Source organism: Apteryx rowi, unplaced genomic scaffold (assembly GCF_003343035.1).
Source record: "Apteryx rowi isolate R43461 unplaced genomic scaffold, aptRow1 scaffold_1338, whole genome shotgun sequence".
In the NCBI taxonomy this organism is placed as follows: domain Eukaryota; kingdom Metazoa; phylum Chordata; class Aves; order Apterygiformes; family Apterygidae; genus Apteryx; species Apteryx rowi.
In genome coordinates, this window is record NW_020447573.1 from 56,925 (window position 1) to 68,634 (window position 11,710).

The following is an 11,710-nucleotide window of genomic DNA, read 5'->3' on the forward strand; positions in this document are numbered from 1 at the left end:
TAACGGACATAGGTTTAAATACACATTTAACAGACATAATAAAAAATACATGCTCCCTGTCACAGAATATCTGCTGGGACTATCAACAGGGGTGCTGCAGCTACCAGGGAACCTCAGAAGAAATTCTTAGATAATGCAATGCAGTGTGGCAATATTTCTATATGAATGTAAATCAGTCCATGAAATTTATTAGGGAAATGACATATGTGCTTTAAAACCTCATAGGACTGTTAATTAAAAAAAAAATCAATTACAGCAAAAAAGATCAGTGTTAAATGCACAGGGCTGTACAGTTATTGATTTAAATTCCTGGAAGTTTCATCTGTAAACAAGTCTATATAGAAGCATAGAACTTACAGGCCTCAAAAAAACCTGAAAGGTTATCTAAACCATGTCCCAACACAAAAGCAGATCAGCTCTCCTTTTACCCTTCTGAACCCATCTCTGTCCAACCAAAAGGGAATTTTCTACCTTGGTTTTCTGCCAAACAGAACTGAGCTAAGACCATGTGTCCATATCATATGATAAGCTGGGGCCAATACTACATAGGCCAGATTTGATATGGTTAAGCAAAGAACGGCTTTCAGGATGAATTCAGCAGCAGATGTAACCACGATCTGCATTTGCAAAGAGCTGTGCTGTGACACAGCCTCTTCCCTTGCACACATAAAACAGAGCATCTATTAGGAGTACTAGCAGAGAGACTGTAGTTCCACAAGCCTCCTTTCTTACTAAATCCACTCCTGACATATTCCTGACCCTTTGATTCACAGCCTTAGCCCCTCTTTTTTCACTAGATCAAAAGACTAATACCCAGAATACCATGTAGTAATTCAGCTTTGCTGGTGAATCAGTAAAACTCATACCCTCAAGTCATTTATATTCCTAAAATCAGTGTGAATTTGGTGTCTTTGAGAATATAGGTCTAAATGACTTAAAGCCTGAATTCCATCTTTCTTTTACACAGTTTTGTTGCCTAGAGCATACATGGTGGAAATAAGTACAGTGGTTTTATATGGCTTGATTGTGATTACTATTTCTGCCTGAAAGTCCAGTTATAATCAGAAGTATCTAAAGCAGGTCACTGCACAAAGAAGGGTCTTGATCCTTTTGGGCAGACTCTCCTCTGACACAGAGCTCCATTACATTTATACCAGTATAAGGCTCCTTTGCATGAAGACTAGTTGTGGAATTTATACTGTAAAATGGTGAAAATAAAGCAGAAAAGTGCCAAGAACTGGTATAGAAGAAAAACAGTGCAAGCATACTGACCCTTTGGGCAGCATTCATCTCACCCAGCCTATACTGTAGATGGCAAAATGTGAGCTCATTAGCTGGACTCACATTGTAGTCCACAGAGAGGAACAAGTCCTGTGAAGGTATGACTAATCTGTCCTATCCACTGTCTCTCTCCACTGCCTAAAAAGGGAAGCCACCAGACAACTGTCCTGCATGCAGACGTCCCTGTAACAGCCATCTGCATTTGCTCAGATGACTCCCACCAGAGCAGGCTGGATAGGACATTCTGACCCAGCTTGCAGCAAGTGGAGACTGTAGCTCCATCCACTGTTCTAACAGTTTAAAGAAGGCAGAAGTGAAAGTAGACRGAAGTATGGCCCAATTATGTGGAAAAGAAAGAAATGACACCCCTTCCTCTATTTTGCAACAAATTAAATTAATTTTCTTAGTAGGCCTTCCCAGCTAAGGAAAATCTACATTTTGCAAACACTGAAGACTTTTCATAATGGCCCTGTACAATGAGTACTGTTGTCTTCATGTTCCTGATGGCTAAATGGAAGCAAAGAAGTTAAGTGCCTAGGTTGGGGGGAGTAAGTAACAGACCCTGATGTATTATGTAGAGGAACTGAGGAGAAATGGAGAACAGAGGTAGCTTTTGCTTGGATTTCTTGACCTCTTCAGTGGAATTAAACTCTCTTATTACTTAGACACATAGCTCTTATTAAGAAATATTTTAATCATGACTTGTAATTACATATTGCTATACATTACTGTATTATTACTTAATACCACTTCTTTTGTATAAGTAGAATAATATTTAGAAATTGGAGTTTTCTTTTGCTTTTTAGGCAGTTTATCTTTTTTAATTTCATTCATCTTCAGCAATGAAAAGCTCACAAGCCTGTGTCACTTTTTCATGTAATCCATTCCCAGCCAGTCTAAAGCTTAGAAGAACTTGCAGGCACCTGCAAAGTGTGGGTCTACATTGCTTTAAGACAGATGTCGGTATTACAGTTTTTTGAAAAATATGCAAAAACATTTCTCTGAATCTGATCTATTCCCACCACCACCCTATTCAACTATCCTCAATGTAAGGCCAAACTTGATTTGGTAGTGCATCTTTTAACTGCAAAATGTAAGGTCTCTCAGTGGTCAAAGTAGAGACAGTACCCATTGCCCTTTAACAGCAATGTGAAACTGCCCACACTGCAGCCCCCTCTGCACATCCCACCTCTTCACGGTGATGCTAGACGGAACCTTTACCTGGCAAAAGTCTCATCTTTTCCGTGCATAACAGCTACGAGGGTTTTATTTTTTTTCTTCACAAAAAAAAAAGTAGCTCCTCTAAAAGGAAAGAGGAAGCCAGAAATTTTGCAGCGTCTCTGTCCTGCCCCATGATGCTTCTTCCTGTTTCTGCAAATTTCCACCTGCCTCCRTCCTGCATATATAATGCAGCACACGTGGGGTAGAACTGTTTAGTTGCCTGTGTCTGTCCAAAGGATTACTAGCAGCGGGGGCTGATGCTGTTTCTTCTTCTCTCAGCAGTTCGCGGGAGGTGAAGGAACTCTGGCTGGACTCATTCCTCGGGTAAGTCCTGCCTGTGATTAAATCTGTGGCGTTATGGTCAAAGTCAGTGGAGTGCTCCAGATATAGCTGTACGTAGACATACAGAAATATAGGTGGGGGATAGATGTACCCACTGCTGTGTGTAGCTCAGGCAGAGCTGACTGAGGTGCTTTGCCTTGTGTTTGCAAATTAACACCAATCTCGTGTAGCTGTCACCACTTGCTCATTTTTTGCATGGATTGAAAATGGAAGGATTTTTTTTTTTTCTGTTTTAATAGAAAGAGGCACATAGAGCAGCAGGACTGAGTGCATTAGAGAAAGGGGCTTTCAATGAGCATTGCTTTCTGATTGACTTGTAYGGGATATCTTGCTGTTTCAGGATCATATTTAAATGCTAGACTGGCTTGCAGGGAAAGAGAAAAGAAGGGTTCAGTGTTACAGAGCTCTTTCTTTGTCCATTCCCTGTTCAACAAACAGGCAAACAAAAGGACCCAAGGAAACCAGAGCGACCAGAGTTCCCCTGATTAAACTCCTAATGAAAGTGTTAAGCAGCTGTAATACCGTGAGTGTCTTTATTGTTTCAGCTCTGTCAACAGAGTGACTTTGAAAAGCACTGATTTCTAAAGTACAGCATCAAATTACTCACATTCAGTCTTTGTTTTCTTGCCTAGTCAAAGACACTAAATGCTGGGAACATGGAGAGCTTGATTGAGTGCCAGTCAGAGGTAAGCAGCCCCTACGTTTGCTACAGCCCCTACAGCCCCTACCCAGCCCTTGCCGGGTGTTGGCAGGCGCCCTTAGCCCAGTGGGGGGGGCTCCCGGGAGGCACCCAGGGGCCCTGCGGGGCGCAGTGCAGCCGGCTGGATGGCAGCAGCAGGGGAGCCACATGGGGCTGCCCGCTGCCTGCCATTGCCCAGGAGCAGGCAGAGCCCTTCGCGGGCGACTCCCATCAGCCCAATGCAGAAAGGGCTGGCCATCGGTGGGAGCAGACAGGCTGTCCCCAGGGCTCCTGGGCATTTTTGGGAGGGAACCTGGCAGGGGCCGAAGCCATCGGGACACCAGCTGCTCCCTCACGGGGCAGTCTGGGAGGAACTCCCCAGTGGCGGGGGAGAGCACCGGTGGGCAGCCTGTCCCCTCTCAGCCATGCTGGGACACCTTGTGCGGGGCTGTGCCTTCTCCGCAYCCAACAGCAGCCTGAAATCGTACAGGGTCTATGGCTTGGGGGGCCGGTTTGGGGTCGCTGGCTGCAGCAGCAGCCTTTGCCACAAGCACCGCAGTGGGGCAGAGAGGCGGTGTCCTTGCCGGACCGAGGCGTCTCCTCAGCAGGTGTCTGACGACCTCTGGCTTTTCCTGGAGCCTCTCCCACATCACTGCCTTGCTGAAGCAGCTTGCTTGTGGCCCTTCCTGCCGAGGCGACTCTGTAACCTGAACACGTTTCTTGCAGGCTGAGGTCAAGAAATGCCCCCTCTTGGTCCCATCAGATATTGAAGAGGGACTTTGCCACTTGATGGGTGAGTTTGCAAAAGAAACTGAGGAGCTGCCTTCTTCCCTAATGCTTGCAAACTAGCGCTTCAGCCCAACTGCATCACTTTATTCAGAGCAATTCAGAACACTCAGTGCTACCCTGGAGACAGCTTAACCCCTGGACTGCCACTCATTTTCAAATGACCTCTCTCCTGAATGCTCAGTGGCAGCGATGATGGTGTTGAGTGCCAGAGGTGGTGGATATTCCTTGGTGCTCAGAGCCAGGTTTATTCATGTTCCTTGGCAGCAACAAGAAGTTAAAGTGCTCACTTCTTCGGTGAGTGTCAGCACTGAGGTGTGGCACTGCAAGCGAGTACAGCTACCAGTGGTTACGCACCAGGGCAAATAAACCCTCTCAGCAGCAGCAGCTGCACTTGTTTTCTCTCACCATGCAAAACCTCTGGTACTGTAAACACACTAGAGGAGACCCTCAGCAGGGCAGGGCCAGATTTGGAGTAAGCTGTCATGTTGAACTCCCTGTCAGAAGCATCAGAAACAGAAAGAAGTTTTATATGACACTGTAACATTAGGTGTCTTTCTCGTGGGTTTTAACCCTTCCCTAACAAGAACTTGTGCTGGCCCTCAAATACAAGTCCTGAGAACTTCTACTTTCATAGGACAACTTCATTTTGCAGCAGAAGGCAACTCCTTTACAGGAAATTTGCAGAAGGCAACTTCTTTAGAAAGCTCTCTAGCAAGAGGATCCATTCCTCACAGTTTCTGAAGGGGAAAAAACCCACATACCAATACAACAATCCCTTCCAAATTCCTCGCACACTCTCCTCTTTAAGATGMAGATACAAATCCCATGCTAAGAGATTTTGGACCTGTGAGCCAATGAGGACTGAATGTGGTATTCTCATCTGCTGGGGCAATCCACTCAGGGGTCTAGCAGGGGCAAGGTAAAGCATTAGCCACAACAGGAGCACTGTCATTACAGCACTGCTACCCCTGTATTGGCAGAGCAGGAGCAAGGGTTTTTCAAGTCAGCCTATGCTAGAGGCTGAAAAACAGAAGCCCCTACTTCCACTCTCACCCTAACTTAGATGGGGCCATCTCAAATGGTGAAGTGAAAATTGTTGTCATTGCAAGCTGCCCAAGTGACAGATCAGCCTTAAATAGTTATTGCAGAAAACTGTGATGCCAAAAACCTCTGTAAATGTAAAATACTTCATGGTTATTTCTTTGCCTTGTATGTTCCCACTTCCTGTAAGCAAGCAGTGAGAAGAATGTTAAAAAAACAGGAAAGGAGGTGTCCTTAGAGGGATAGTCACAGTTTTACAGTTGAGGTGGTTGTTTCCTTAGTAACCACTTGGTTGTCTTTCAGTTTCTCCGTTTACTTTGAGTTGCTGTTTCAAGATGCATCTCTGCTCTTCATTCGGTATCACATGGCACTGAGCGCAGACAGAAGGCAGCATAGCTCTCTCCTCCTGTTTTTTTAAACAGATTTTTGCTTTCATTTTGCTTGCAGCAGATGGAACTAAAAAAAGAAAGAAGGTGATATCATGGCCATTTGCTCTGCGACGAACCTCTACCAATGGAGACTGTCCAGAGCAGCTGGATTCTGGCCTCAAGATCCCTCTCTTTGGCCAGCCTCTGGCAATTATTTGTGAGGAAGACGAGAGACTGCCCCAACCAGTCCAGGTAAGCAAGCCTGATGCTGTAGTTATCCTGCTTCTGACTTCTCGTGCGAGGCAGCATCCCCAGCACTTGGGTTGTAGCTCTCAGGAGACAGGGAATTTTGATGTTTCCCCCCCACGCACACTTCTGACCGGCAAGGCCTGAAGTTCAGGTTCCATCCCAGATTTAAAGGGATCAGGTTTACAGGCTTGGTCCAAACCATACAACTTCTGCAGGAAGTAACTTTGGAGTGGAGACAACCCAGGCCCAGGAAGTGGAGAAGCAGATCTGCTCCCTAGTGTGCATGCTTGTGGTCTTACAAAAGCCATGTAAAGGGATCTCTTATCAACATAAACAGCCAGGGATTTCTGCATTTCCCTGAGCAAAGTGTTGCAAAGTGTTCAGCCATGGACTGACACTGACAACTGCCTAAACCCTATCTTCTAGTTAACAAAAATCTTGTGACAGTTTCCCCACAGAGTTGGCTTTCCCAGCAGAGAGGCTTTTTTCTCTCCTAAGCAATCTGTGCTGGGCACTCAACCTGGCTTGGGAAGGAAGGGATTCAAACCTAAAGGCTTGATCCATCCCTTGGTTCTTTCTGGAAGGAAGCAGGAATGGCTCCACTGAAGTCAGTGGAGTTCAGAAAGAGTGTGGCTTGGGGGACAGTGAGGTTGCTCCCCATGTGATCTACATGGAGCAAGAACTAGATCTTAACCCAAGCAAAGCTAAGAGCACCTCCCAGTCAAAAACTCACTTCTGCCTCTGAACAAATGCTCACCTGCTAAACGGCCTTTCTTCACCCAAGGAATTCTTCTCCCTTCCCTGTCTTCTTTTTTTGCTACAGGATCTCCTGGCTATTTTGTATAGGGAAGGCCCTTCCACTGAGGGGATCTTCAGAAAAGCTGCCAACGAGAAAGCCCGCAAGGAGTTGAAGGAGGACCTGAACAAAGGCGGGAATGTTGATCTGGAGAGCAAATCTGTGCACCTCTTGGCAGTGGTCTTGAAGGTGAATATTTCTGCTTTTGAGCTGTGAGAGTACATTGCAAATCTGCATGGGACCACTTGAKTGCCTAGATGGGCCCAGGTGGGACTCAAAGCCAAAACCACACTGAAGCCAAACTAAATGTTTCAGGCGTAGGCAAGCTTGGCGTTTGTCTTTTCCCCCGATCTTCTGTTCCACTTGTTCTGCCACTGATTTCCTGCATGCCCACAGGAAACTCACTTCATTCTTCTCAGCATCCTCCTCAGGGAGGAATACTGAGATTTTGGGATGCACAGAAGGCTAAAAGGTGTGAGGCCCTGCTGTTGCACTAATATCAGTGTAACTTGGCACGTACTCACGCAGCCCACTGCTCTGTCAGTGGTCACGAGCACCTCTGAGAGCAGGTAGCTCAAAGCAACCTGCCTCCTAGGGAGCCCAAGTCCCCGTGATGCTCCCTCTGGGCTGAGGGGTACCGGCCAAACCTCATCTCAGTATCTTGGCCTTGCAGGACTTCCTCCGAAATATCCCCTCCAAACTCCTGTCGGCCGACCTGTATGAGAGGTGGATGCTAGCTCTGGAGAAGCCAAGCAAGCAGGAAAAAATTGAAGGCTTGAAAGAGTAAGTTTTGTAGCCAGTCACAGTGTTATGGAGCGGCTGGTGGAGGCCGGGGACTTCTCTGGCAATGGCGAGTCTCATGGAAAAAAACTGTCTTCTCTGTCAGCTTGCTAGTCCTCCTGTGGAGGTAAATTTAGTGTGAAAGTGGCACAAAAGAGCACTTCTCTAGCAATAACACTTCCACAAGGTGTTTGAGATTGCTCTAGAAACACTTAGCATAATAACAGGAGGGAGGTTGCTGTATCTCAGCTAATGTAGTCACTACGCTGATGGTCAGGCACCAACAGCAAGTCTTCACTTTAGTGGGTGGGAAGTCAGATGTTTGGACATCACCACCATGTTTCGTTCTTCAGAAGCAGCAGATTTGGAGGCTGACTTAGGATGCCTTGAAAGCTGCAGAAAACAATCACAGGCTGTCATGTGCCTTTGGAAAGCCTCCAATGACGTCTCTGACATCTCCTCTATTAGTGCTGTTGATCTGAAAAACGTGGACTGTGCTGAAACGCTCACCTTTCAGTTAAGATCTTGTCATTCAAGATCTTATAAGTAACCACATGCTCAGCTGCAGTCAGGGATTTCTGAAGAGTACTTGTGTAAAGTAGTGCAAAAAAGCACATGCAGTCCTCTTCTTGGAGGAAGCCTCATTTGGGTGAGTCTAACTTGCTTGCAGGAAGAAGTAGCAGCCCGTGCACCCTGAATTCATGTTACGTTTTGTTTGTGTTCACTTAGAGTGGCTGACAAACTGCCCAGGCCAAATCTCCTCTTGCTCAAGCACTTGCTTGCTGTGCTCCACCACATCAGCCAAAACGCAGAGACCAACAGGATGGACTCCAGCAACCTTGCAATCTGCGTTGGGCCAAACTTGCTGAGCTCAGACACGGACAACACGCTCCCGCTGGAAGTGCAGAAAGAGATGAATGACAAGGTATGTTGAACTCAGCAGCTAGCTACCCTCTTCAGGGCACATGCAAGCCATCCACCCAGATCCCACCACCACTGCAAAACCGAAACGAAGGAGCACCTCTGCACATTGGGGGTGCCCCTCAGCTGGGCTATCTGCAATGTGACAGGCAAATCTCTCCTCTCGCCTCCTCTGAGCAACAGCAGCAGTTGCCTTGCAGCCCCCTGCTTCACATCACAGCTTGAGTGCAGCACATGCAGATAGCAAGGGACATGCTGTGGGCCTAGCTACCCGCCTGCCCCCTGCATGGCATGGACACAGCAGTGGCTAATGCCGTGTTGTTTGTGTTGAGCCCGATCAGTCTGTCAGCAGCGTCAGGCCTCACGCTCCAGAGTGGACCCCCGCTCTGACTTTTGGCTGCTATTCTGGCACAAGTCACCCTGCCCTGGGCTGCCCTTCACCACRAAGCACAGCTGCAGCCAAAGGCACCTCTCTGCCTCAGCTCCCAGGCTCGTGTGGAGCAGCTTCATGGAGCTGCAGCCACAGAGCTACAGCTTTCGGTGCAGAAAGGGCAGTCAGGAGCAGGAAAGACCGTTCAAGATGTTTTCAGCGCCTTGGCCTGAAAGACAGGGTTCTCTGTGTGCAGGTGACGGTGTTGGTGGAGTTCCTCATAGACAACTGCGCAGCAATGTTTGGGGAGGACATGGCCTTGCCTTTCAGCCCTTTGGCTGAGGAGTCCTGGGAGCACACAGGCAATTCTGCAGGTAAGAGGATGGGCTGAGGCTTGTCACCGACCCGGGGCTGCTGCTTCCAACTCTTGAATTGGAGAGTGGAAGACATCAGTGGAAATGCAGAGAGGTGCAGAGGGTCCAATACATTATTGCAGGGTCTTGCTGCTGGAACACTTTCCAGAAGCTCCAAATGACAGCACTCCTCAAACAGAATGCAGGACAGATGTCCAACAGCTGTAAAACTTCCCCTCTTCAGAGTTGCTCGCCATGTACTAGCACTGCACCCTCCCACGATATTGCCCTTGGTGGCACTTGTGTTTCCTTAACTTCTCTGCAAGTCCATAGGTACTAAGGCTTGGCATCTGCCCAGGGTGCATGGTCCCACTGGGAAAGTCCCCTTTTCCCTTCAGGTGGCCACTRAAAACTAGCTAACGGGCTCTTTCTCACCACAGAACACCCACGGGCTACTCAGCAGAGCGGTTCTGCCCATGATAGCCCAGAGCCTGAAGCTGAATGTGGCCCCCATACCTCTGAGATGGAGCAGCCCAAAGCGAGAAGCACCAGCATGAGCAGAAGATATCCAACATGCGTCTCTGCCCCTTCGCTGCCTCACTTTACAAATGATGTCAGCACGATGGACAGGAGGTACTCAGAGCCAGACCTGTCCTTCCAGAACTGCTTAGAAGGCAGGATAAGGCACCAGAAGCTAACCAAAAGCGAGGACAATTTTCCTGCTCRGCARGGACAGCTCAGGTTGGAGAACAAGGCACTGGAAAAACGGCTTTCAGTCTTGCCCTCACAATTATCAGACGACTCGCTACCCAGAACATCTTCCAGTTGCTCTCTGGAGAGCTCCTTTTCTGGTTCTGAGGGCTCAGTTTTCATCAGCTCCCCATTAGATTCACCAACTAGTCCCCAGAAAAACTTTTTAAATAGGCCCCAGTCTTTTTCAGCCAAGCCCACGGAGAACAGCAGCACACCTAGCAGAGAGATCAAAAAGCACTCCATGTCCTTCTCTTTTGCAAATCGCAGGAAAACACTAACAAAAACCCAGAGTTGGGGGCCTGGAAAAAACATGGCTTTTCCAAGAGACAGCTTCACAATGAAAGGAAGGCAGCTCTCCTGCAGAATTATGCAGGGAAGCAGGCCTGATGAGAACAAGCCATTGCCTGTGGGGTATCAGCAAAGGTCCCGTTTCAGGTCAGCTGATGAAGTGTTTAGAGAGGTGGACCAGAGGAATCCTGGGAGACCACCCTCTTATGAAGAGGCTACGAAAAGCTGCCTGTTCACTCAAGTTCCCTCCTACAGTCTTACAGTTCAAACTATGAGATCAACGATGTCAAAGCAGGATGCTTTGCCAGCCTATCCATGCAACAGCTGTGCACAGGACATAGCATATATGGCTCCAAGGGATCTACTCAGTGACCGAGTTTCTGCAGGGAAGGATTCTGAGGGAGAAACTGCAACCTGCAATGTTGCTGTTGGAGTAAACTCTCGTGTGAGTTTACCTGTGACTCCTGGAGTTTATCGGCTGAGAGCCATGTCTGAATCCTATCAAAAGAACAAACATGAGTACGTGGCTCGGCGGTGCAGCCAGCCCATTTTTGAAGTAGACCAGATCCAGTATGCAAAAGAGTCCTATGTTTAAATAGCCTATCCCTTCTCTTTGCACTGTATAAAGTAAATATTGTAAAACAGATGTCTTGCTCATTCTTTGTAAGATTTTACTTCCAAGGGATGAAAAATAAGCTAGCTCTGCATGAGCATTTTTTACTGGGGGAGTCGTCTGAAGTTGTTGTCAGCTTGACATGTCACGTTTTTCCACCAGAAGAGGTAGGGTGGACAGACCTATGTATCGTTATGCAAAAACATTAGTGAATATGCTGTATATAACCTGTTGTGTGGGAAATCTAGTCAGTAGTTGATAAACAGTGTTGTATTTGTATCTCTAAAAGGACAATTTCCAAATTGGCATGTTCTAAACCTGTCACACCTTCCTTTTCTGTATGGCTACAGACTCCATGCCATTTGTCATATGTGTGTGTCTATCTGATGCAACGCTATTTTGTTATCAAGGCCATTTTCACACTCTTCYATAATAGCCCTTGGACCTTCTGCCATTCCCTCTTCCTGCTTACTAGTCGTGAGAAAAATCTGCCCACTAACCAGCATTAATATTGTATCCTGAACCAGGATATAGAGCCATTACAGCCCTACAAAGTCAGTACGGACAAGTATGAAGTAAGAGTCACCTGGCCTGAGGTGCTTTTAGTCTAAAATATTGGACAGGCTGAGGTGAAAGAATTAGTATCTTCAGGTTTCTTTTTATGAGCAAAAACAAAATAAATCCTGTAAGGAAATCATCTGGATTCCAGTTTTCAAGAGCTAAACCTGCTCCTCATTTATAAAATGATAAAAAATGCTGGCAGCATCCTTATAACCTTGTAAAAATGACTGGAAGTGCAATGTGTTAGTACATACAGGAACTTGTATTTGGTTAGTACTTAACTCTCCGTTTATGGCTCAGCCTTG

General features: G+C 46.9%; 1 protein-coding gene across 2 annotated transcripts; it reads left to right on the forward strand.

Annotated features, from left to right (window-relative positions):
* The first annotated feature begins 2,718 nt into the window (after positions 1-2,718).
* Positions 2,719-11,704, forward strand: LOC112961564 (T-cell activation Rho GTPase-activating protein-like). 2 transcript variants are annotated; one of them, XM_026056888.1, is made up of 10 exons: positions 2,719-2,826; positions 3,283-3,367; positions 3,477-3,530; positions 4,250-4,316; positions 5,801-5,973; positions 6,794-6,955; positions 7,440-7,549; positions 8,276-8,471; positions 9,094-9,211; positions 9,631-11,704. In XM_026056888.1, the coding sequence occupies exons 2-10, from the start codon at positions 3,341-3,343 to the stop codon at positions 10,824-10,826; spliced, it is 2,103 nt and encodes a 700-aa protein (XP_025912673.1). In that variant the 5' UTR covers positions 2,719-2,826; positions 3,283-3,340; the 3' UTR covers positions 10,827-11,704. The 2 variants fall into 2 exon arrangements, with proteins under 2 accessions (XP_025912673.1, XP_025912674.1); XM_026056889.1 differs by lacking the exons at positions 9,094-9,211; positions 9,631-11,704 and having other exon boundaries at positions 8,276-8,480.
* The last annotated feature ends 6 nt before the right edge of the window (positions 11,705-11,710 follow it).